Source organism: Vitis vinifera, chromosome 13, assembly GCF_030704535.1.
Source record: "Vitis vinifera cultivar Pinot Noir 40024 chromosome 13, ASM3070453v1".
NCBI classification, from domain to species: Eukaryota; Viridiplantae; Streptophyta; class Magnoliopsida; order Vitales; family Vitaceae; genus Vitis; species Vitis vinifera.
Window position 1 is genome coordinate 19,398,173 of NC_081817.1, and position 27,689 is coordinate 19,425,861.

Consider the following 27,689-nt stretch of genomic DNA (forward strand, 5'->3'; position numbering starts at 1 on the left):
TAGATAAAATTTATTAATTTTTTAATTTTTAATAATATATAAAATAATAAAATATATATTTATGACATCATCGATTCGACTATTGGTCCGACCAGTTAACCGTGAACCGATAACTTTTCATGTTCAATGACCAATCCAGTTTTGAAAACATTGGATAGAACACACTCCCAAAGTCATCTCTCTCAATTGCCTTTGTTCTAACTTAATCATTAGAGGGGAATCGGCGAGGGTCTCCTTTTATATCTTTGAAACCATCAGTATGGTACACATCAATCTGGGTAATTATGTATATATATGTATTATTTTATACTTCAATCAAGGAATTTCACGTGTAAACATGATGGGAGATAGGTACTTACAATTAGACCTTTTTTCCTATCTAATAGTTTTGCCCTCTCTTGTGAGTTGAGAGCCCGTGTGATAGTACAAGCATGCTTTGATTTTGAAGCATGACATGTGCATCTCAACTCTAGGGCTTTCTTAATAGTGAATCTAGGTTAGCTGAAAGGTCGTCTCATATCATACATCAACATCATTTTTATTGAAAAACTGGAATTAGGGGAAAGTAGTCTAAAACCTAAGCAACCTGTGCCACACTAGACACCTGAATGGTTATGATGCATAAAACAAGCATTAACCACTGAGTATATGTTTTATGATGTATTTTACACCATATAAAACAGAACATGCTACAAGTTCCTGTAACACACCATATAAAACAGTACATGCTACAAAAACACCCTTGTGAAAATCCACAAACTTCACCATAAATACCTTACTGTAACTGTTCTATAGGCCATGGTGGCAGCGAACGCTGCAGATTCTGTATCACCAGTCCTCAAACATTCTTTCTCTTCTTCCTGTTTTCTTGTTTTAGGCTAATTGGTGGCTCTGTAGAGATAGTCAAGCAGCGCTCAAGCAGTTCTCCCATGCTCCATACCTTGAGCTGAAACTCCCACCGCCACTCTGCTGTGCGTATTCAGAAATAACTGCACGGGCACAAACATCCCAAGTCCTTGCTATCTCTCCAAGTGACATGGGTTGTGACAGGCTGCGAAGTGAGATGCTAAATCTCGACTTAGCCTTTACTGAAAGATCTTCATACTCTTTGCTGTCAAAGGAGTGTCACACCAAATTTATGTAAGTAACATATCTAATATGACTAAAATTTATATCAAAGTAAATTGACCCTGGAGCAAATATATGTTACATCCAAATAAGGTGGATTTTGTTTTTCAGGTTTTACTTACATGAAACTTTGATCAGGCACCCTTTTCTGATGAGTTCTTAAGAAAATTCACATTGTTGTAATCTTCATTATGTTCTAGTGTACTTTTTCTTTAGCATCATCAGTCTCTAGTGGACATGACAAGATTACACAAGACCTTGTGCCCCAGTTTCATGCTTTTATGTTAACTCCTCTACTTCTTTTATGGCTGTCAATTAAAACCATGCTTCAACTCTTAAGATGATGCTAACAAGTGATAGATAGCATCCAAAATTTTCAAAACTATTTATTTTAGAGCTTAAGTTTCAACTCAGGATGTTTTTCTTTTCCCTCATTTTAATTTCAGTGCTCCTCCAGGAGGCAAACAAACAGCCGCAGAGGATGGAGCAGGGATATTAATGAAGCTTAGAATAGAGAGGGAAGGGAAGAATTTTTATTTTTACTTCTTGCAAGGAATCAAACCATGTGATTTGATTTGTTTCAACTCTGAGTACGTGAAGGGTGTTCTATACGAGTCCTAAAGGTATAAATGAAGGCTTTGTTTTAATCCCTTCCTCAAGTCAGGAATAGCAGTCCTAGAGATGTTTTAAGGACCTTGTTCAAGAGCTGCCCTGTGTTGAGTGAGGAAGGAGCAAGCCACAACCACTGCAAAGTTGGCAATGAAACTCCATCAATGCACTATAAGCCACAGAAAAAACAGTTCTGAAGTTTATGAGGCCTGTACAAGAACTCAAGATTCAAGCATCAAGAGGGGTGCATTGAAAAGAAGACAATTGTAGTGGCATGTCTCAAATTCTTACTTGTATTTCAAACCCAAATTCACTTCTATTTTAGAGAAACGTCTCTCAGTATTCTCATGGAGTAAGAACTTAGAAGTTGCCTATTCCTTGTTTTGAAGCTCTATGAATTGGAATTGATGGTTATTTGAATATACCCAGGATAAAGAAAGGTATTCCCCTATTGGAGAGCACATTTTTTTCCTAGTTTGGTGTGTTAAAAGATTGACTCATTACATGGCTCTTGCTCTTGAGTTTTGCTTGGATATCAATTACTTGGGTGTACAGAAAGAGATGAATCCATATCTTACTTTAGGTTTTTGATCTTGTACACTTCAGATTTGAGTTTAGATGCCGTATCTAATAGGTGTCTAGAAAAAAACAATATCATCAAAGAAAATTGGTGGAAATAGTAGCTGGGTGAAAATTTCATATAAAGAGTACATAAATAGACAAACACAACTTTTTTTTAATGGGCCAATAGGTTATAGTAATAAGCACCTAGCACAAAGAGGTGCACAATCTAGGTACACAAGAGTTGAAATATTTTGATGGAGCACCACAGGGTGGCAATAACCCCCATCCAAGCTATATAAATGAAATGTGACATAAACAGCTCCTCATCAGAATCAAGGATCAAAATATTGGGAAATGTAGGAATATCAATAGTTGGATTTTACGCAAATATCAGGAAATATCGAAAATATTTGACAGAAATCCAGGAAAAAAATATCGGTCAAGTAGAAATTTATCAAAACTAATAGAAATGTTTGAAAAAACTTCCAAAAATGATAAAGCACACAATGATACACATATTAAAGTTGTCTTATAGAAGAAAGACTATAATGTATAATAAAATTTGTGACGTTCCACAATAATATATGCAAAACTTGAAAACAGATTTAATATTAAAATGATGATTAATGTTGTTTAGATGTATTCAAGGATATAAAAGAAATGATAATATATGTATGATTTTTTATTTAAAAATGTTTATAATTTTATAAGTTTATGTTCTTATATTTAATTACAACACAAAAGATATAAAGAAGACTTATTAAGAAGATTATCATGGTGATTGTTATATTTTCAATTACCAATTAAATGAAATTTGAAAATAAGATAATTAAAATTAATTTATTTATTAAAGTTTTATTGTAATATTTTATTTTGTACGTGCATATATCACAAATAAAGGTTATATATTTTGTGAAGAGATATTATAATAAGGGCACAAGTGCCTTGTTGGTTAAGTGACTACCTTGACACACTGCAAGGCTTGGGTTTGAGCACAATGCCTTGCCCTTTAAATTTTTATAAGTAGGTAGTGACGTGGCCAAGAGAAAATAGCGATTAACTGATGATAAATTCAGAAATTCCCAATAAGTTGACGAAAGAAAAACCGAAATTCATCAAAAATCACTGATTTTCAGTCCACTGGTCTTTTCACCTAGAATTTCATATCGGACCCCACCAATATTATGAAGTTTCCATGATATTTAGCGTAAAATTAGCAGATTTTTTTTTCTTGATCTGAGTAAGTACAAAAGGGATCATCCTCCAAACCCACTTCTTTGCTCTTGTTAAATGTGTTCCTAATAAAGTGGGTGGCTGATGGTTAATAGATGTGGTCTTTGTAAATCTAATGACAATTAGGTCAATCATATTCAATATTTTAAAAGGCTAAAGGTAGTTTTGAGGCGTTTTGCCTAATGAGACGAGGCATAAACCTTAAGGTGGAACAAAGAATTAGCCTCAACTTAAACAAAATAATAATAATAATAATAATAATAAAATCACATAGAATTGAACAACAAGAAAACCATACAATTCATAATAACCAACTCTCTCATGGCTTTATCAAACAATCTTCAACACTAACATCACCATTACTAGTAGGAATCATCTAATGAATTATAATTATATCCAATTGCTCCATTATCCTCTACATCAGTGTTAATATCTATGCATTCTTCTTCTCCATCTGTCAATTATAGTGTTCTTCCTTTATTTAAGAGTTCAACATCAATAATATGAAATTAATTATATATGAGTTCAACCATTGCAATCACCAATAATTCCTTTATCTCTTCTTCCTAATCTCTTTATTCCCTCTCCATTTAAAAGATCGATCGGTAGCTAACTAAGCCCTTACTTCTAAAAGGCTTAACATGGAGGAAGCTAGCATTGAGGAAATAATTTCTTGACCTCACTACTCCATAGATGTTTGGGAACTACTCATTAAGAGATTTATCACCCAACATTGTGATATAAAGCATCACTCTCTCTAGGGAACCTTTACAACCACTTCCCTAGAAGGGCTTTATTCCTCAAAGATATCCTCCAAATGTCTAACCTTCCTTCCCAATTAGGCTTATACATCTAGTTCCAACCCATAAGGTGATCTCTCTTCCCTTCCCCAAACCCTGACCAAATAAAATCTTTCAATTTCTTAATCCTGAAGGCTACTTTAATCGAAGCTTTGAACAAATATAGAAAATACAAGAGAATAAAGGATACCCATGACTGCATAAGGGTGATTCTACAACCTATGGACATATTGGCTTCCTTCCAACCATCTAACCAATGTAAAATCCTCTCTACAACTGGATCCCAAAAAGATACTACTCTCAGATTCCCCATAAAGACCCAAGTAAGGGAGACTAATCAAACATCTTGCAGTCTAAAAAAAGTCGCCACCTTAAGGGCTAGAGTCTAATTAATATTGATACCCAATAGGGTACTCTTATCAAGATTCAACTTGAACCCATGAATGCATCCAAAAACCAACAAGATTACCTTAAGGTTGTACATAAAAGATGGTCCTTCGACTTTAGTTGATTTTATTGATTGGGTGGGAACCTGTTGAGGGTGGGGTTCCTTTTACACCTCCGTTCTTAGCAGCTGATTTGTTCCAGCTGGGGAGCGGGGGGGTGTTTTCTTCTTCTTTGTATACTTTCAGCCGTTGTTTTGGCAGTTTTTAATACAGTTTTTCTCTTACTTATCCCAAAAAAAAATGATTACCTTGAGGCTGTACAGGTCCTTCTCTCTAGCTCTTGAGAATAATATTGTATCATCAGCAAATTGTAAATTTCCCCTTGCCCTATTGCTACATACCAAAATGCCCTGTAAGATCCCCCTCTCCTCTACCCTTAACATCAAGCTACTCATCTACAACAATGATAAAAAGGAAATGGGAGAGGGATTACCTTGACTTAAGCCCCTAGATTCCTCAACCCATCCTTTGGCTCACCCATTTAATTATACTGCAAAACTGACTGATGAAATGCATCCATGAATCCATGATCTCTATCTCCAACCAAAATTTTTCCTCTTTAATGATGAACCAAAAAACCCGATTGCACACAATCATAAGTTTTTTCAAAATCAATCTCAAAGAAACTCCTTCCTCTCCAAAATGTCATTCTCATCCACCACTCCATTCACAACCAAAACTACATTCAAAATTTGTCTATCCTCAACGAAGCTCCCTAAGAATTATGAACAGCATCATGCAAAACCCTTGTAATCTTTGAGACAGAACGTTAGCTATCATTTTATAGAGGCTAGTCACCAAGCTAATGGGTCTAAAATAAGACATTCAATTGATTTAGCTCCTCTTAGGCACTAGAGCAGTGGAAGTGGCATTTATTCCCTTATTGATGACTCCATTGTCATGAAACTCATAGAAGACCTTCAGGAAAATCCTCTTTAACGATATCCCAACAATCTTGATAAAATGTACATGTGCAGCCATCTAGGCTTGTGCCTTTTCCTTGTCCATGCGAAAGATCGTTTCTCATTTTCCTCCTCTTCACACCAAATTATTAGCACTCTCCTCTAAAATAAGGGACCAATCCAAGCTTTCTAACCACCACAAATACTCTTCCACTCTACTACATAATTTACCAAAAAAGCCTAAAACCTACTCTAAAATACTTTCTTGATTGTCTAATGCCACTCTTTCCTTATTCACTAATGATTTGATGAGTCTCTTTTTCCTTCTTCCACAAGAGACCCTGTGGAAGTACCTAGAGGTGCAATCCCCCTCCTTAGCCCCTTTAACTCTAGTTTTTCACCTTTAATAAACTTTTTCCCTAAATAAAAGTGCTTCCAACTCCACTTTCGTGGTAGTCATCGAGGTCATTAATTCTTTTGAGAGTGCAATCTCTCCCCTTCACGAGAGTCTACCATAGTTATGTCTTTGATGATAGCCTCCCTCTTTTCCCAAATGTTCCTAAAGCTATTCTTGTTCCACAATTCCAATTTTGCTTTGATGCCTTGTGATTTTTGCATGGATTTATAACCTTCCCATCCGACAACTTGGAGCTCTCTCCATCATGTACCAATACATTCCTTATGGTAAGCTTGGAGCCTCCCAATTTTTCTAAGACTCTTTTTATCACATTAAAATCTCATCCAACACACCATCTTGGGAAATTCAAACTAAACAGGTCTGAAATTTCATCCCAAAAATTCTAAGTTAAATATTATTCGGGGCATAAACTGAAGATAGCCAAAAAAACCTCATTACAAATAGAAGAAAGTTTGATTGAAATTGGAAAAAAACCTTATCACCGCTTCACTACAAGAAAGGATCCTAGAATCCCAAATATTGCACCAGATGCCCCACATGCTGGTAGTTTCTTCACACTCTCTACTCTCAGCCATCCAACTGTTTCTTACCAAGTTCTTATCACACCTTTCTTTTCTTTTTCTTTTCCTTTTCCTTTTCCTTTTTCTTTCTATCTAGTTCTGCTTTGCATAAAAGATCTTTGATTAGCCTTCTTTTCTTTTTACAACCCAAGGCTTGTACATTCCAACTAACAGTCTCCATCAACATTGTAAATGCCTTGAAAACCCAGCACCAAAACCCTCAAGCACCACCCTCTAAAGTGGAATACCTCTAGACAAACCATTCCACAAAAGAAAAATCGAAGTTAGTTGTGAGGCCATATTTTTATCCTCAAAACTAACTAAAAAGTGAAAGGACATATAAATTTCAACCATACGTAATTCAAACAAATCCAGTGAGAAAAAGAAAGCCTTACAAAAAAATTCCTAGAACTATTTTCTATCAAAACAAATAGAATTATTATTAGCATTGATAAGAAACTAAAATAAGAGTTTGTACAAAAGGATGAAGGATGACAAATCCTTCAAAAAAGGACAGAAAATGTATAGTATATGAAGTATAGAGCAAAAAAGAAAAAAAAGAGGGAAAAAAAAAAAAAAGTCTGAGTGGACTGCCCTTGTTTCCCACCCTTGATAAGATAAATACCAAACTCAAGGAGGCACAAGGGTCCAACAAAAAGAAAAAAGAAAGAAAGAAAATACAAGAGAGGTTTAGGGCTTGTTTGGAAATGTTTTCGAAAACAGTTCTCAAAAAATAGTTTTTGTTTTCAAAAACAATTTGTTGAATTTTTTCTAGAACAAAAATCTGTTTTGAGAACAACTTTGAATGTTCTCAATTTGTTTTCTGTGTCCAAATAAAAAATAAATTTTATTTTAAATGCTTTATTTGCGATCATTATTCATATTTATATAATTATTTTTTAAAGCAGTCCCCAAAAAACAAATGAAAACTATTAAAATATGTTATCAGAAAACAATTTATTTACAAAATAAGTTTCTTAACAGATGTGTTTTTTTGAGGCAGGAGAACTGTTTTACAGAAAACAGTTGTTAAAAACACTTCCCTAATATACTCTTAGCTTTTTATCATGGAATTGTGTCAATAAATACTTTTATCATAAAATTCTGTAAAGTTTACCGTCTCTAAAGTTAGGCTCAGGAAGAAAAAAAATCTATGTGCACCTGAACCTTTTTTGTCCCAGGAAAAATATTACATCAAAACGGTTAGCCAGCTATAAGGTTCAGAAGCTTGAAACAATCCCCAGATGAGCAATGATTGGCTTTACGATGTTCCTACACTTTATAGAATAGTAATAAGCACATAAAGAAAACCATAAGCACTCTGTTGCCTCACCTTATTTCAACTGGAAACTTGTCCAAGAGTATTGGAGAGCTATTTGGATAATTTGTGGGAACAAGCAATCGTAAGGGCTGAATTGGTGACTGCATAGCAAGAATACAAAGTAAATATCAACAAGGAGAAAATGATGTACACAGGAAATAAATCACATTTAGATCAAATAGGTTTGAAACCCCACCATTTGTGTTGAGGTATACTGTGATTTCAAGTTTGGGCTGAGAGCTACAGCACTGAAAGAGCACTTAACAATGGTTCCTTCACCACCTTCAGCAGCAGCAGCTGCTGCTGCTGCTGGATCAACATCTTCATGACTGATATCTACTACAGTGTCTATAAGTCGTTGATTTATCTCCCTTATTTCCTCCAACAGGGCATGATTAACCTGCAACAACAAGTCTTTATATTGACGATACTGAAATGGGAATGCAGCCAAAAGTTAGAACTGTCCTAAGGTAGAATCTACTTCATGTATTCACATTCAGGCTTGCTACTGCAGGGGAAGTACTCACACAAAGCAATTTAGAGACAAGAAATGCTTTTTGTTTTTAAATTTTTGATAGGTAACCTCTTTTTTTTTCCTTTTCCTTTTTCTGAATCACTGTCGGGACTTGAGAAACAAGAAAATGTGTTCATCTTATAGGTCTAGAATTGCATCCATGGCCTAGACATGTGCTCCCTAGCTCAAGAACTTTCTATGGACCTCCAGCTTTCCCCACAACACTTATAAATAAAACATAATAGTGATTCTTAAGCTCTTTATTGATGTGTACATGTCCTAACCAAGTTAGGGTGATTCTCAAATGCTATAACTGTCCCTAAAAGTTGACACTCAAAGATCTAACAGGGACAGCGCTGAAAGGTAAAAATTTGCAATATTTTGAAAGCAGAAAATATAAGTCATTGAAATTTGAAAATGAATTCGAGGTATAACTCTATGATAAGGATTATGTGTCCTTCAAGTCATAAGCATTGAACCAGTGTAGGGCAAGGAAAGAAAAACCATAGCACAATAAGCCACAAAGTCTCAACAAAGAAACCAATAAAATACAATTCACAGAGGATGGAAAGCCCCTACAAAAGGTTTTAGCCTTAAGGCACCTGCTTAACCAACTGATCCACTATCTAATTAGCCGAATAAGGAATCCAAAAGTAATAAAAAGCCAACTCTCTAGATACATTTACGATTTTGCACAACCAAATGTCTAATTTCCAGGATCCTCACTTCTAATATGAGATCCATGAAATAACCATGACTCAGTCCTTCCACCCAAAAAAGAACCACACATAAACGCACACATGTATATATGCCGATCCTACTCCAGCAGGTTTGGGAAAAAAATCCAACTACACTATCCTGGCAATCTCTAAATACTCCAAGCTTGATTTGCCTCAAGTTTCTGAACAAGAATCCCTCAAAATCGGCTTCAGGTAGCCCACCGGAAGGGGTTTCCCCTTCTCATACATCTCCTCAACCCTTCTATTAGCACAACAGATGCCTTCCCGACCAAACAAGATGACACTTGCGAAAGTCCCTGACAGGACAGTAGAGACCAGTTCCCAAAGAAAGGAAAAGAAGTACGGTGCATCCCACAGCGATTATGTAATCCTCTGCTTGCTATATTTCCCTTTTAGGTTGCCTTTAGATTTTGCAGCCTAAAGATGGAGTATTACTGCTTTTCAATTTAACCCTCTACATAGATCCAGTCAATGATACAAAAAGAACTTTCCAAGATAGATACAAATTTTAAAGTCTATTTTTGGAAAAATAAAAAATAAAAAATCAAATTGCCTTTTAGGTCTCCATCATCAAGGACTTCAAAGTCATTGCAAATTTGTCTCTAATTAGAGAATGGATAGTAGTGACCCCATGTACCCAAAAGCTAGTGGTGATTTACATTCTTCCTAGGCCTTTGATGAGGACTCCTCATGATACATAAAAGTGGAGGTTCATTTGGGTGACAATAGTATTGAAGATTACATTCATAACAGTAATACCTGTTTTGAATTTTCCAAACTAGCAGGGAAAAGCAATCCATGCAAGTTGCAGAAATGTGCATCATACTAGAAATCAGGGAGGCGAAATAGTTTAGTCTTCTCAAACTTCAGCCAAAAATAGTTCAAAAATTGTCATTGCATGATTGGCACCTTTCCAATTCATCAAACAAGCAATAAAGATGCAAACAACTCTTTTAGAGAGAGCTTCAACATTGCTAGATTCATTGACTGCATGTTCTATTGGGCTCCTAGTCAACAACATATGCTGGTTTTTTAAGCTAAAAGAGGGCACATCAATTGGGAGGTATCCTCTGAATCCCAGAACTCATGTCCACTCGGATTTCCTTTTTCTTAGGCAGCACATCTACATATGTATATTCATCTTGTAAAGCATTTCTAACCAGAAAAGACTGTCTTTTCTAATATGACCCCCTTTTACATTGTTCTTCTCTATTTAACCAAATTGTTTCTTATATGAATTGTTTCATCCAGTATTACAATGCATGAAATATTGTGTGAGCGTCAAATATGCGAAAATGAGATGAAATTATTTTAGGGAAGTTCAAAAAATTACCCCCAAAAAAATGATAAGATAACCTGTGTGAAATCATTAGTTTTGTAAGGCATAACATTCTCCATAAACATGATGACTTTGCAGTTCAAAACAGTAAACCAATTAAATGATTCAAGTCACATGAGAGAGCATCAATGTAACATAGGAAATTTCACCAAAACATTGGATTAGCAATTATTCATATGCCACTTGAGGTCCTACAAAGAATTCACAAAATTCTATATAATGATGCTCCAGTTAAATGCATATCAATCAATAGTTATTGTTCTTAATGAAAAGACAATCAACAGTGTACATAATACCTCAATCCGGGGCCTCTTGGCACTAGATGTCGCTGTTGACTCTAGGTCAGATGTCTCTGAACCAGCCAACTGCTTGAAGCTGTCATTCACACTGCCAGCTGATGATACAACATTTAAGGGCATTGCACTAGTGTAGCGCCTCATTTTCCTTGTTCCAGCAGCTCCATCTAGTGTGATAAAATTTCTAGCTTGCAAACGGCATTTTGTCATGGCAACCAAATCCTCACCAACTGCAGCCCTGGACCCATTACCAGGAGCAGATCCTGCAATCCTATCGATCATGCTGACAACTGAACCAATGTCGCTAACCGAGGCACTTAAAGCTTTAGGTGACATCAACTTTACCTGAAAATTACAACAGTAAGTTATATTATACATGTTCAAGTATGCAACTAGGATTGAAACTAAATCAACTTAACTAACCACTTTAATTAAGCGTTCAAGCGGCTGCTCTGTAACACTTGACTTGCCAGAAACCATTGTTGATGCATTACCATGATTGCCATCCAGACTGGTGAACTCAGCAAGCAACGGCGAGGCTGATATCCCAGGGGTTCCAATGGCAAGGGATGGGGGTGGTGCTAGTGCACCAGTTGTTTGGTGATGTCCAATATTTCCAGCATTCGTGATTAAGGAAATACCAGAATTAAGTTTCTCAGATTCCCCTGGCATAGGTGATGGAGCCAAGGGAGTTGAAGGAGATGGAACCACAAATGGCGAATTTGCAGATTGCAAAGGTGTTCCAGCTTTTGTAAGAGATGTTAGCAAATTTTGCTGATCAATCTGTGGAGAAGAATGTTGAGGAATTTGAGGAGATGCAGTCTGCAGGAGTTGAGGTGAGGAAATAGGAAATGAAGTTCCAGATTTCAACTGTTGAGGATAAGCTGAGCGCTGCACTGCTCCTTGATGTTGGTGGAATACTCCTGGTTTATTCGCACTCATTCCCTGCCTCATCTTCAAATCATTCACATCATTCATTTGATGAGGCTGTGACATTTGGTGTGCCTGCAATTGTGCAGGCTGCTGCTGTTTTGTTTGCTGGTGTAACTGCTGCTGCTGCTGCTGTTGTTGTTGCTGCTGCTGCTGTTGCTGCTGCTGCTGCTGCTGCTGCTGCTGCTGCTGCTGCTGCTGTTGTTGTTGCTGCTGTTGTTGCTGTTGCTGCTGTTGTTGCTGTTGCTGCTGCTGTTGCTGCTGCTGCTGCTGCTGCTGCATTAACTGTTGTTTTTGCATCAACTGCTGCTGCATCTGGCGCTGCTGCATTTGCTGTTTCAGTTGCTGTGTCTGCATCATCTGCTCCTGCTGTTGTTTCAGATGCTGATGTTGAAGCATATTGGAATTTGGCTGAAGTTGATTAATGTTCTGCTGTAGCACATTAACCCCATTTTGTGATGACAAGTTGTTAATGTTTGCCTGTTGGGGAGCACTCACAGGGTTTTGTTGTAGAGCTCCTACAGCAGCCTGCTGCAATGAAGTCAGTGCATTTCCTTGTCCTGAATCCAAATTGGCACTGGATTGTAGTGAATTCATTATATTCTGCTGTGCATTTGGCAGGCCAGATAAAGAAGGCATAGAACTTGGCTGTAAGCTTGGCACATTGTTCTGCTGCATTGTTGCTACAGAACCCTGTAAATTCATTGGTTGCAACTGAGGGTTCATTTGATTTTCATGTGGCTGACCTTGACTAAGTTGAGATTGTGACTGCTGTGGCTGCTGCATGGAGTGCATATGAGACACAGACGATTGTCCATGTTGCAGTGGAGGAACAGGCTTCCGGGGCCTATGTGTGTTAATAAAGCTAACTATCTGCTTTTCATAGCCGATCAGCTTCTCCTTGAAATTAGGTGTAATACTATTCTTGGACAACTGCAAGACTGTAATCATCCTCTCCAACATTGCTTTAAATATTTTGAGCTTCTCGAGCTGCTCTGTCTTTGGTTGCTGAGGAAGAGAATCATGCTGGAAAACAACAATAAAAGCAAACATAATAACAAGATCACAACAGAAAGTAAAAGAATAATCTATAAAAGTAATTGTTAGAAGTTTCTTTCTTTTTTCTTCTCTTCTGGTATTACAACAAATGGTGTATTACCATTCCCCAGGAATAGGCTGCAATATTTGGAATGGCAGGCCCCCACCCCACCTATCAACAAGGGATTAAGGATGCTTTACCAAAGAACTAAGACAATGCTGTCTGGTTTGTGGCTTAACCTTAGGCAATGAATGCCAGAAAGAAAGATTTAAATGGATAACGCACCTGCTGCAATTTAGCTGCAATTTTCTGGTGCATCTCATTTAAATCAGGTAAGTACATCTCCTTCATTCTTTTTATCTGCAAATATAGTCAGAAAGATATAAATGGTTAAAACTTCATGTTTTCAGGAGCTAATACTTTATAGAATCACATTGACGCATCTATTAGTTCACAAAAATAAGCTGACCAACAGAAGAAGAAAGATAAACTCATTTTTGTCAAATTCACAAATCTATCAGTTCTATGCATCGGTATAGTTTGAAAACAAGACCAAAAACAAGAAGAAGACAGATAAACTCATTTTTTTCAATGTAGTTTCAAACCAAAACCAAAACCAAAAACAATAATAATAATAATAATTTAAAATAAGAAAATATTAAAATAACATAAAAAGAACAACAACAGTAAAAGGTCATTGCATTTTTTTTCCCACCATACTATCCAAATCAGCATAAGACAAGTGATCTGCCACAAAACTTTGCCTCTCAAAGTGCTTCTCAAACCCTTAAAATCAATGGTCATTATATGATTGATACTTCCAAGAGGAATCCAATCCAATCTGGCTAATCTAAATAACTTTTGTCATAACTCCAAAGTGATCGGACAATGTAAAAAAAAAAGCAATTAATCGATTCTCCACTTTCCTATATGCAAAGTGCAATGATCTAGACTAAGGGCTTTGAAAGGTCCTCCCACCTAAAACAAGTCATTGGTATTGATCCCCTTATTGACTGCTAACCAAGCATATGCCTTAACCTTTGATGAAACTCTTGATTTCCATATAAATTTTGATGAAGAAAGAAGAACTAGAGTCGATTGATTACATAAGGCTAAGAAGAACTGAAGAACGATTTTACCATGAATACGACTAAAGACGATAATGACCAAACTCTCTCATTTGGGAAGACAAGGATAGGGTCACACGAGAGCGAATGGACAAGAGACTTTCGAGACCTTCTATCTCTAAGTCATAAGGTTTACATGAAAATTAAAGTTTCAAGTAAAAGGGAAAAAGCGCCCGTAGTTCAGATGATATAGGAGAATTTTTAACTAATGTAACTCTATAAAGAATACGAAATCGAGAACCCAAGGTTGATCCCCCATCACAAGGATTTCAACTCTACAGTAAACCAGCATTTGCCTTCTAAGACTTTCATCGATTGTCCCCTTCTCAATGTTGCACAAGAGTTAATGAACTGTATCTCTAAATTGAGCTAATTAATTAATTGGAACCCTATTAAGTTAATAAATAATTTAGGTCCTCTTTGGGTTAGATTAAGTGACCCAAGCCTGAGGTAGGCTCAAGTCACTTAAGCTCATGGAAAAGACAATAAATGCTCCTTCAAGGGTTAGGGTTTCAAACTTTTGTTATTCATTTGTTCTCTCATATGTTCTAGAGAGAGAGTCATAGCCTCCACCCTTCCAAATCTCCACCATCTAAGTGCCAAGACTTAAGGAGAAGTCACCAAGTGGAAGATTGCTAAGTTTTCAAAACAATTTATGAATTTGCAACAATTTTTTTTTTTTTTTTTTACAGATAAAAAAGATGTATATAAAGAAAAAAGGAAGCACCAAAAGCAGTGCCCTTAGAGTATACAGGGAGTATACAAAAAAAGCCCAAAGGCTCAAACCGAAGGGGAAGGGATAGAAACAAAAAACATCACCTGCCCTTACTTAGAGCCTAACCAATCAAAAAAGCTTACAAGTGAAGGAGGGTTCAAAAATATAGACACCCTAACCCAAGACCAAAGATTACATACAAAAGAATTTTTCAATCTTTGGAGCGAAAGCTCCTCATTACCAGATGCTAACATATTCCTTTCCTTCCAGACTGTCCAAAATATACATAAGGGGGTCATTTGTCAAACCTTTTTACGAGTTTTCCCCACAAAAGCCCTATGTCACCCAAGAAGAGTTTCCTTCATTGAACAAGAGAGAATCTAGGCCACACCAAAGAGGGAGAAAAGAAGATTCCATAGAACCCGAGTCTTTGCACAATAAAGTAAAAGGTGATCCACCGTCTCTACTTCAAAGAGGCATAGAAAACACCTATTTGCCAACGAGTACCCCCTCCTTTGAAGTTGGTCCAAAGTTAAGATTTTATCCCAAGAAGCCTCCCAAGCAAAGAAAGCCACCTTAGGAGGCACACTCGCCCACCAAATACTACCACAAGGGAACAAAGGAGAATCTCTGAGCTCCAAAATAGAATAAAGAGACCTAACCGTAAAGGTGCCACACCTCGAAGCTATCCAAATCATTCTATCTTCCACCTCCCTTTGCACCCTAAAGACTTGGATCTTTTGCAAAAAACATTCCACCAACTCTACCTCCCAATCATTAAACGCCCTTAAGAAAGGAGGGGTCCAACTAACAATTAGTATGCACACGTGTAACAATTAGTATATCAATTAGAGAGAAATTACAACTAACAATTAGCATGCACACGTGTAAAAGCTTGTTGCAACTAAAATGACAATCAAGTGCAGATACAACTAAAAAAATATTCCAAAAATCCACGTTCCCAAGCGACTGTGTGAAACTAAGTGGTATAGGTACAAGTCCAATAATGATGTCATACTAAACAAGCATGTCCAAATCCAATAAATAAATAAACACATATCTAATCCAAGTTCTCAAGGATACTCTCTTAATATGGACCTATACTTCCATACCACATTGATATTTCATTTTGTGGTTTACCATGTGGTGCACAAGAAAATTTGACCACTTCAACTAGCAAACTTGTGTCCCATGTCCCATGAATTTGGTCTTAGGCAGATCTAAAACCTAAGTAGCTTTTCATGGCAATGTCAACATTAATGGATATGTAGCAATGTTTTCAAAACCAGACCGTTCATTGAACTAAAAAAGTTATCGATTCATGGTTCACCAGTCAAACCGGTGGTCGAACCAATGATATCATAAATATATAATTTATATATTATTAAAATTAAAAATAATTATAAAAATAAAAATAATAATTTATATATTATTTAAAAATTAAAATTTTATTTGAAAATCATAATATTGTTTGAAAATCAAAAAATTAGTTTCAAATTAGAAATTAAAATTAAAATCAAAATTTTAATTTAAAATTAAAATTTTTTAAATTTATTTTTAAATCAAAAACTTATTTTAAAACCAGAAATTTATTTAAAATTATGATGTTTTCATTCATTTAAATTAAAATCACAAGTTTTAAAAATCATAGAGTTAAAAAAATAACAAATATAAAATAAAATAAATAATTATGGAGAATCCAAGATGAACTAAAAAGGTAAATGAGAATAAATATAAATATATATATATATATATATAAACCTGGAAATGAAATGGGACGTGTTTGTGCTGGAGGTGGGAAAGTGGAAGAAAGTTTAACTAAAAAAAAAAAGGAAAGGTTTTGGGGGGAGGGGAGGGAGCGCACGCTAGGACTGGGAAAAGAGGGAGAGTGAGGGGTGCACGTTGGGAACTGGAAAGAGAGGGAGGGTGGAGGCGCAGTTGCAGATCTGGGAAAAAGGCGACGGCTGAGACGGGAGCCGAAAGGGGGGAGGAGAGGGGTGACTAGGAAGAGAGGGAGGGTGGAGACGCAATTACAGATCTGGGAAGAAGGAAGGGGGGGACGGCAGCTGAGGCGGGTGCCGAAAGGGGGGAGGAAAGGGGTTTTTTGAACCATTCAGTTCACACTTGAAACCGGTCGAGTCGTCCAGTTCATCGGTCTAACCGTCGATTTCAACAGTTCAATGCCAGTTCAATAGCTACCCAACTTAAACAACTAAACTGGACCGAACTAGTGACCGATCGGCGGTTGGACCAGCCAGTCCGGTCCGGTTTTAAAATACTGATATATAGCATTACTATTTATATGAAAATAGAATTACAGCTTAGGGCTGTATTGCAGCACTATTCACATTTCTATTTCAGCATTATTCATGCTACCTTAGCATCAAACAGGATGTATTTTAAGTTTTTCTATGAAACTTCTATTAAGTTATGACAGTATGTCAAGATTAGTATGTGTTTAAGGATCAAGATTGATTATTAGTAGAACAAGTTGTGGGCAGTTCTCTATAAGAATTGTAATATCTTCTTTCAAGAATAAATATAAGATTTTCTATTATTTTGCTACTGAACTTGAGATCTTTGTCAATCCCTAAAAAGGGGTCAATCTTTCCTCTTTGAAGGAATTTATTCTAAAACCTACTTAGTGTGACAGCAGTAATCTTTTTCCCTTTGTCATCATCCCTTTGCAGGTTTTTAATAGTTTCTTACTGTTTTTTGTTATTCTAGCAACTAAATTTGGTTATAATAAATCCTAGTTGGTTCCCAACCCAACACTATTTTTATTAAAAATAATAATAATAAACCATGCACCACACCCTTTAAGTCCTCCACTGGTGGGTGCAATCAGATGAGCAAAAAAAGAACATATTACCTTTTGATACACCTCCTCTTGCCAATCACCCACATTAATAGTCCCTGTCTGGGCTGTGGAATCCAAAGAAGCTACAAAACAAATATAGAATATGTGCACTTAATAGATGTCTGTCAGAGAGGGGGAGAAAAGAAGGAAAAAACTGAAAGAAGCACAACTGAGAGAAATGTTACTAGAAAAGGGAAAAAAATTCCCACACACAAACCTTACAAATGCACATGCCAGCAACATTCTTCCAAATGGAATTAAGTAAAATTTTAAGCACAAAACCAAAAGTCCCAAGGGCCAAAATGAGAAAGACTCATAATAGTCATATTAAATGCAGATTGTGTAATCAGATGCAAACGTATAAACTGATAAAATATCAGGCCTGATGAATGATTCAGTAGTGGAAGAAAAGCAACCTACAAAAGCTTCACTAAAAACCTTGTCTATTAGTCAATTGAAGGAAGGATTCAAGGTTGCATCATTTTCTCCAACAGTCAAAAAGGATGTAAAGAAAAGGTATATTAAAACTTTCTGGCATGGAAAAATATGTTCCACTAATTTTCACAATCTACAAAACTATTAATATCAAAGTAAAGCCCAAGTTAATTATCAATGGGAAAAAGGATTGAGAATAATAACCTAGTTTTCTTTCATAGCACTTCCATTCCAAAAAATGAAGACAGCAAAACTAAAAGAACAACGATATAGAGGCAATGGTGCATGAGGAAGGGTTAGGGCAGATTGATCATGGCATTTGGCAAGCTATATGAAAAGGTAGGGATATATTCCATTCTTTCACTAGTATATGGGCAGGGAATAGGCTGAGGATTAAATTTTTTACTTGATGGCTGATGCAGGGATCAATCAATTGAGGATCTTTTTTCAGTCTTTTGGTTTCAGCATCCAACAAAGAGGCCTCTGTTGCAGGTTGTTGGAGCTCAAAAGTATGGTCATCTCATTGGATTTCTAACAGCATCATTGGTTTCCAAGATGGTAGTGACTTTCATGGCCTGAATTCACAGCTTTACCATTCCAGTAGAAATAAAAGAATCATTTTGATGAAAGGCACCTAGAAAGAGGTGCTTCTTGGATTATTTTTTTTATAGGGTGGCCCCTCCTATTATCGTGTCTTCATTCCCTTCATTGTTGGTGAGAAGCATTTGCCAGTCTGGTGCCCTATCCAAGGTAGGTCTTTCCACTTAGGAAGCAGCTTGGAAGAAGGTTGTTAACATAGCTCAACTAATAAGGAGGAGATGGACCATGGTGAATTGTTGCTTCTTGAGTTACCAAGTTGAGTCTGCAAATCACATTCTCCTCCATTGAGAGGTGGTTGGATCTTTGTGGATGCCACTTTTTCTCCATGTTTGGCATTTCATGGGTATACCTCATTTAGTGAAAAGGGCGCCCCGGCTTGTTGACATGATCATTTGTTCGTAAGAGAAGGATGAAAGTAGTGGTATAATTTAGCTTCTTTTTTTTTCTTTTTCTTTTTTTGTGCAGATGGAAGGAGAACAATAGGCAGGCTTTTGAAGAGAAAGAGATAATGGTTTTTCAGCTTAAAGACACTTAAAATCCTTATTCACATGATCTAGACCTTCCATGGAAGAGGAGGAGAGGACTTTGTCTTTTCTTAAGTTAATTAAGAGCTTACGTTTATGTTGGCCAAAAATTCTCTATCCTTTTTCTTGGATTTCCTCATAAACCCCCTTGTACTAGGGTGTGCCCCCTTTCATGATGCTTCATTAGTTTACTCATATTTGTGTATTAAAGAAACAAAAGGATATAGAAATGAAACAGATCACAAAGTAAATCTCTAGCACATATATCATGGTCACTGAGAGCTTAGTGTTGTCTAGGTTTTTTTGTTTCTCTTATCTTGGTTGATTCCTTGCATAGACCATGGTCCAATGGTTCACCCCCCCCCCCCCCCCCCCTTTCCCTTCAAGGTACTTTAATTAATCTACTCATAAAAGAATAAATAAACGCTAAATGTGGGAAATCATAAAATATGTCGGAGATTTGATTTAGTGTGGTAAATGGGATGTTGTGATTTGATTTAGTGGAGTAAATTACAGGATAGAATCAACTGAGTCAATGTTTCTAATTTAGTTTTTTTTTTTTTTTTTTGTCAGGGTAGTGATTATTTGCAAAGTTGTATCTTTTTATTTTTTTCCTTTTGCATGTACTCAAAAGTAGTCCTATATATATATATATATATATATATTGTAATCCTAAACTTCAAAGATATAGAGGAACAATTTTTTCCTCAAACTTTCACTAAACATCACCAAGAAAATCTATGGTATATATCTCACATATCAATTTGAAAAACACACACACTAATCTATTACTAGTAACTTGGTGAAAATTTATCATTTTGAAGAAAAACATAACTGACATTTCTAACCATTTTCACTGATATCATATAGAATATTCTTAATCATTTGGAAGGATCAAAAAGAGTAATGTGCTCCTAAGGTTTGCAGAAGAGGGGGAAAAAAGAGAAAATAACAGACAAAAATATGTTTGAAAAATCTGAAAAAGAAAATATGTTTGAAAACTTTTTAAAAAGTATTTAGCAAGAGACTTTAGTCCAATATGTAGGAAATGCACATTTAAGAGACATTCTGTTTCAATGATCAAACCACAAAAGAGAATAATTGTAGTTAGATATTTTAAGAAAGGATAATATGTTTCTTTTCTTTTAATGTGTAACAAGTCAATGGATGTGCCAAAAAAGGGTATTGCACTAAAGGATGGTTTAAAAAGAAAAAAAAAAATGGACCAGGACAAATAGACCCAATTTATTTCTACCAAGTTGGAAATGCTAGAACCTCAACAAAACTAGAAGAATTCTAAACTTCACCAATCTAAGCAACATCTAAAATTAAATGAGGGGAAATAAAACTCTCCCTACTAAAATTGAAAGGTAATTCACTTAGATGCTTTATAGGTTTTGCATTAACAAATAGTATAATGCTCTTTTCTAATTAATTAATTCAGGTGGTCTATTAGGTTTGTAGCCCTCATGCAAAGCATCTTACTCAAAACACCCACTATAATTTAATAGAAATACCTTTACCATTATGACCAGTCCAACGCATTTCCTACCTAGTTTGGACAAAATTTATTATAAACATCAGCTTCACACTAAATACCAGGTTTGGAAAAAATATATTTCAAATCTTGGTTTCATGCTAGATAGCATGCTGCAATTGAGAAACTTTTGGCAAGTAACGGCGCAGATGTAGGGGATGTCATCATCAAGAAATCATGAGAACAGCAGTGACCACTTTGTGTATGCATGGCTGGGGTAGGGGGGAGAGCAAAGGTACATAAAATATTCTGAAAGGGAGAGTGAGAGAGGAATGAGAGGTGTTTAAAATCCTTTTTCTGTACACCACAAAGAACAAAAGCTAATAGTGACCCTTGCTTTTTATCAATAAACCACTAACACTTCAACACTTGAATAAAGGCAACAACAAATTGATAAAAAGAAAAATGGACACATCTGTAACAGTCATAAAATGCCATGAATATGATGATAAGAATGGAAGCTGGGCAAAAAACAGTTAAGAAGCAATAGGAGTAATAAGAAAGTTTATAAGCTACAACAACATACTTGATGATGCTTCTGGAAGAGCTCTTTGGGACTGAAATAACTGCTTCTGCTGATCAATAACATTCTGTGTTTGAAGCAAGGCCCCTGAGGTTTGAAGTCTTTGTTGCATGTCTCTCTGTAATGAATTTGGCTGTGGTTGCAACTGTGTTGACTGTGATTGAAACTGTGACATCAGTTGCTGCTGTGATGGCTGTTGTTGTGACTGCTGCCCTTGTGTTGCCAGCAAATTTGACACACCCTGCTGCGTTTGTTGCTGAACTGGAACCTTGGATTGTTGCAATATATGTACAGGGTGCTGATTAGTCTGCATACTAGGATTACCAGATTGAGTTCCAAGCATTTGTTGCTGCTGCTGCAGTGCAGAAACATTACTTTGATGGCCCAGCTGTTGCTGATGAATATTCGAAAGGTTGCTCTGCTGAGCCATCAACTGGTGCTGCTGCTGCTGTTGCTGCTGCTGCAGGTTTGGAAGATTATTTTGCTGGCTTAGCAGCCTCTGCTGCTGTTGCTGCTGCTGCTGCTGCAAGTCAGAAAAGCTGTTTTGTTGTCCAATCAACTGATTTGATTGCATGGTTGTAGCATTGGGTGGTTGTCCTATAAGCTGCTGCTGCTGCTGTGAGGGCAATATTGGCTGCTGTGTCATTGATGTTTGCTGTTGATGCATAACAGGAGTCTGTTGTGGCTGTTGCTGTTGCCTGAGAACCGCCGGTGGATGTTGCTGAAGCACAGATTGTGATGACTGTTGAACAGAAGACGGCTGATTCTGTTGAAGGCCAGACAGAGGAGCTGATTGCATACCAGATGAAGTTTGCATGACGGATTGCTGAGACGATTGGAACTGATTTGATTGTAACAGAGTCTGCTGCTGCTGCTGTTGCTGATACTTCTGTTTTAAAAGGTGATGTTGCAACTGCTGCTGATAAATGTACTGCTGTGAGCTCTGGGACTGCTGCTGTTGCTGTTGTGGAACTACCTGTGGCCTTCCTTGGCTCTGCCTCTGAGAATTGGCAAACATATTTGAAGGCACCCCTTGTCCCATTGAATTCCCTACTGAGTTCTGTGGAATGCCAGAGATGTTCTGCATCCCAGAGTTCTGGCCAACAACATTTTGCATGGGAGTCTGGTTCAAACTAGTAACAGAAGATAGTGTGGATGGCAAGCTGGCAGAACTTGGTACTCCAGATGCAATGTTAGTTTGAATATTTTGGGCCAGCAGCTGTTGCCGTGTTTGAGACTGATTAGGTGCCAATGGGACAGGGAGCTGTTGCCCTTGGTTGTGCACTTGGGGTTGCATACTGTGAGATGCTATTCAAGATAAGAGGACATTTAATTAGAAGAATAAATGTTTTTTTTTTTTGATAAGCAAGCAATTGTATTAAAGAAGGCTTAGCAGCCGCACAGCATACAGGAAGTATACGAGGCTACAAAGGCCCCTCAAACAAAAAACAAGACAACCCAACCCTAATTGGAGGCTAACCACTCCAAGAAACCTATTAGGGAATTCGACTCCATATCAATATACACTTTAGCCCAACCCCAAATATTGTACACAAACGAAGTTTTTAATTTCTGAAGTGCCAACACTCCCCCCTTAAGAGCTAGTCTGTTCCTCTCCTTCCATATTGTCCAAAAAATGTATAGCGGGATGGATTTCCACACTTTTTTCCTTTTTCTCCCCACAAAAGAGCCTTTCCAACTACTAAGAACCTCCTTTACCCACTGTACACCACACAATGCAAGAATGATATCCCACAACCCTTTTGCCATTGTACAATGAATTAAGATATGATTGATCGTTTCCTCTTCACACCCACACAAAAAACACCGGTTAGGGAATTGCCACCCTCTTCTCTGCAGCCTATCCAAAGTGAGAACCTTCCCCCAAGTAGCTTCCCAAGCAAAAAAAGCAATTTTGGTTGGAACTTTGTCCACCCAAATTTTGCTATGAGGGAAATCCGCTCCTGCAGTATTTGTCAACACACTATACGCTTTCTTGACTTCAAACAGCCCGCCCTCTCCTTCCTTCCAAAACACCGAGTCTTCCTCCAAAGTTACTCTATAATCCCTCAACACAACTATTAAATTGCCCACCAAACCCAGCTCCCAATCATTAAAGTCCCTTAACAGTCTTAAATTCCACCCTCCTTGACCCAAATTATGATCCCAATAATCCTCCACTGTTGCATTCCTTTGGGCAGCCATGGAAAAGAGGTCCGGGAAACCTTGGGACAGCATATTGTTTCCACACCAAGGATCTGTCCAAAACCTTATTTTATTGCCTTTTCCCACCTTGAACACCATATTTTCCCAGCACCAAGCTAACTCCTTCAAGATTTCCTTCCAAACTCCAACTCCAAACACCCCATTTGCCTTCCTTGTCCTCCACCCAAACTCCTCTTGCCCATACTTAGCCTCAAGCACTTTTTTCCAAAGTTCCTCCTTGGCACGCGCAAATCTCCAAATCCATTTGCCTAGAAGAGCTTTGTTCAAACAAACAAGCTTCCTTAACCCCAATCCTCCCTTTTCTTTATCCACGCACACCACCTCCCATTTGACTAGATGAGCCTTGTTCTCCCCGTTGGCTCCTCCCCATAAAAAGTCTTTTTGGAGCTTTTCAAGCCTTCTTGCCACTAATTTAGGCATACGGAATAACGACGTTTGATACAAGGGAATGCTAGCCAACGTACTCTTTATAAGAGTAATTCTCCCTCCTTTGGACAAATATTGACGTTTCCAAAGAGCAAGCCTCCTCCTTACTTTCTCCTCCACCCCATCCCAAACGGAAGAGGCCCTATTAGGCGCCCCAAGGGGCAATCCCAAATAGACAGTAGGCAACTGTCCCACCCTACACCCAACTTCAGCAGCCAACTCAAGCACCCCTTCCACCTCCCCTACCGGAATGACCATACTTTTGTCCAGATTAATCTTTAATCCTAATGCTGCTTCAAACCAAAAGAGGATCCAGCTCAAATACAACAAAGACTCTTTCTTTGCCTCACAAAAAACAATTGTATCATCCGCAAACAGTAGATGAGAAATCTTGACACCCTGCCCTCTTCCTCTCCATATCCTACAGCCATGGATGAACCCCCCTTCAACGGCCCTAGTGATTAACACACTTAGAACTTCCATACCCATGACAAACAAGTAGGGGGAAAGGGGGTCCCCTTGCCTTAGCCCTTTTGAACTTGAGAAGAACCCAGCTGGAACCCCATTCACCAGCACTGAAAACTTGGCAATGAATATACAGCTCCACATCCATCCTATCCATTTTGGCCCAAAGCCCATCTTTTTTTTTTTTTGATAGGCAAAAGCAGAAGCTATATTAAAGAAGGCCAAAAGGCCGCACCGCATACAAAAGGTATACTAAGCAGCCCCAAGGCCACGGGAACAACAAAAAGAAAACCCCTCACCGACCCTTAGGGGACCGCTATCCACTCCAAGAAGCCTAGAAGTGAAGAGGACTCCTCTCCCCTATACAGCTTAGCCCAACTCCACAAATTACATACAAAAGAGTTCTTTAGAGTCTGAATAGCCAAAAAACCCCCTCTAAAAGCTAACCTATTTCTTTCCTTCCACACCGTCCAAAAAATACAAAGCGGGATGGACTTCCATAATTTCTTCCTTTTTTTACCCACAAAAGAACCCTGCCAACAAAACAAAGCCTCTTTGACCCTCTCTGGAAACACCCACTGGACCCCGAATAAGGCAAAGGCAATTTCCCAAAGGCTCCTAACCACTGTACAGTGTAAAAGAATGTGATTTACATTTTCCTCCTCACAACCACACAAAAAGCAACAATTTGGGAGCTGCCACCCACGCACTTGCAGCCTATCCAAAGTGAGAATTTTTTCCCAAGTAGCCTCCCACGCAAAGAAAGCCACTTTTGAAGGGACCATATCCACCCAAATATTTTTTCCGGGAAAAACAAGAGTATTAGGGGCTGCCACCAGATTATAAGCCCCCCGGATCCGAAAACTATCAGAACCTCCCCCTTTCCAAAGCACTGAGTCCTCCTCAGGGGTTACTCTGATGTCCCTTAGCAGAAACAGCAGCTCCTCAATCAGACCCAGCTCCCAGTCATTAGAGTCTCTACCCAACCTGAGATTCCACCCTCCTTGGCCAAGCCTTGGGTCCCACACCTCATCCACCACTGCATTTCTGCATGCAGCCAAAGCGAAAATCTGAGGAAACACTTGGGACAGCGCTTCATTACCACACCAATGATCAGTCCAAAACCTAACCTTATTCCCCCTCCCCACCTTAAACTTCATATTGTTCCAGCACCAGCCCATTTCCTTTAAAATTTCCTTCCAAACTCCCACACCAAAAGGCCCCCGGGCTTCCTTTGATTTCCAGCCCCCACCCTCCAACCCATGCTTCACCCCAATGACCTTCTTCCACAACACATCCTTCTCTACAGCAAAACGCCAAATCCACTTGCCCAATAAGGCCTTGTTCAACAGCCCCATCCTCCTTATGCCAAGGCCCCCCTTATCCTTTTGCGTACACACCACCTTCCAATTGACTAAATGGATTTTCCTACCCGTGTCACCCCCTCCCCAAAGAAAATCTCTTTGAAGTTTCTCCAGCCTTTTAACCACAGACTTGGGCATTCTAAAGATGGACATTTGATAGATAGGAATGCTAGCTAGGGTACTTTTTATCAGGGTGATTCTCCCGCCCTTTGACAAGTATTGTCTTTTCCAGCGGGCGAGTCTTCTCCTCAATCTTTCCTCCACCCCATCCCACATGGGCAAGGCCTTGTGCCGAGCCCCAAGAGGCAGCCCCAAATATTTAACCGGGAAACTTCCAATTCTGCAGCCTAATTCCACCGCCATTTCCTCAACATTATCAATCTCCCCTACTGGTATCAGCTCACTCTTGGCCAGATTAATCCTTAACCCGGAAGCCGCTTCGAACCACGCCAAGATCCATCCAAGATGTGTTAATTGGTCCTTGCTGGCCTCGCAGAAGATGATAGTGTCGTCTGCAAAGAGCAAATGAGACACCATTATCTCTTCCCCCCCTCTGCCTCTAAGCCTACAGCCAGAGATGTAGTTCCCCTGCACTGCCCGCCTGATGAGTGCACTCAGCACTTCCATGCCCAAGATGAAAAGATAAGGAGACATTGGGTCTCCTTGACGCAAACCCTTAGAGCTGGGAAAGAACCCAGCTGGAGCCCCGTTAATAAGGACGGAAAATTTTGCCGTTGAAAAACACCACCACATCCAATCCATCCAACGTGATCCAAAGCCCATCTTACTCAAGACCTTCATAAGGAAGCTCCAGCTGATGCTGTCATAGGCTTTCTCAATATCCAGCTTACACACCAGCCCCTTTTCTTTCCTCTTTTGCCAATAATCAACCACCTCATTAGCTATAAGAGAGGCATCTATAATTTGTCTCCCCCTTACAAACGCATTCTGATCAACCGAGACCACCTTGTCTAACACCAATTTCAGCCTATTGGCCAACACTTTAGCCATAAGCTTGTACAGCCCCCCTAACAGGCTGATGGGCCGAAACTCCCCTAAATCCTCAGCCCCGCCTTTTTTTGGGATGATGACCAAGAAGGTGGCGTTCAGGCTTTTTGCGAAAGACTTCTGATCATATAATTCCTTGAACAGCTCAAGAATCTCTTCCTTAGCAAAGTCCCAACAAGCTTGCCAAAAGGCCACAGTGAACCCATCCGGGCCTGGAGCCTTATCGCCATTCATTTCCATCAGAGCAGCGAAAATTTCTTCTTCAGTAAAGGGGACCTCCAAAGCTTCAGCTTCACTGTGATCAAGACTTTTAAGATGCAACCCCCCTAGGTCAGCTCTCCACCCTGGTTCTTCCCTTAGTTGCTGCTGAAAAGCCTTGACAATCCCCTCCCTCACCTCCTGCTCCTCCACCAATTCCTCCCCATTTATTATAATTCTATCCAAAAAATTATTTCTCCAATGGGCACTAGCCATCTTGTGGAAAAACCCAGTGTTCTTATCCCCTTCTCTAAGCCACAGCTCCCGAGACATTTGTCTCCAATGGGCTTCTTCTAAAAGAACCCACTTCTTGAAGTTCTCCTTGGCCTCGTTTTTCATATCCACTTCTCTTTCTGACAGGTCCCTGCCACTTTCCACCCTGTCCCAAAACTCAATTTGCCGAAGGGCTAAACCTTTATTCACTTCCACTCTACCAAAAACATCCCTGTTCCAGACTTTAATTTTCTCCTTCATCACCTTCATTTTATCAGCCAGTCTAAAACTAGCCCTGCCTACTCTTTCCCCACCTTGCCACCATTCCCGAAGGAGCTCCTTGAACCCCTCCACCTTGAGCCACATATTTTCGAACCTGAATGGAGAGGGCCCCCGGCTCATCCCTCCCCCCTTCAACAAGATAGGGAAGTGATCAGAGGTAGGCCTAGGGAGCCTACACTGAACAGCCCCCCTGAAGATATCTAACCATCCCTGGGATACCAGGAATCGATCCAATCTCGCCCAATTCTGATTATTCCTTCCTCCACTCCAAGAATACACGCCCCCCT

The 27,689-nt window shown here is 38.5% G+C and overlaps 1 protein-coding gene across 3 annotated transcripts in view; it reads right to left on the minus strand.

The window, feature by feature from the left end:
- Positions 1–519: 519 nt before the first annotated feature.
- The window catches only part of LOC100264243 (mediator of RNA polymerase II transcription subunit 15a), a 61,205-nt gene continuing 34,035 nt past the window's right edge, over positions 520–27,689 (minus strand). For all 3 annotated transcript variants that reach the window (XM_059741538.1, XM_059741537.1, XM_059741539.1), the window contains exons 5-12: positions 21,164–22,468; positions 17,554–17,624; positions 13,125–13,199; positions 11,294–12,826; positions 10,871–11,215; positions 8,178–8,381; positions 7,994–8,082; positions 520–1,111 (exon numbers count right to left, since the gene is read on the minus strand). In XM_059741538.1, coding sequence (XP_059597521.1) covers positions 904–1,111; positions 7,994–8,082; positions 8,178–8,381; positions 10,871–11,215; positions 11,294–12,826; positions 13,125–13,199; positions 17,554–17,624; positions 21,164–22,468 — 3,830 coding nt within the window. In that variant the 3' untranslated portion in view covers positions 520–903. The remainder of the gene's footprint in view (positions 1,112–7,993; positions 8,083–8,177; positions 8,382–10,870; positions 11,216–11,293; positions 12,827–13,124; positions 13,200–17,553; positions 17,625–21,163; positions 22,469–27,689) is intronic.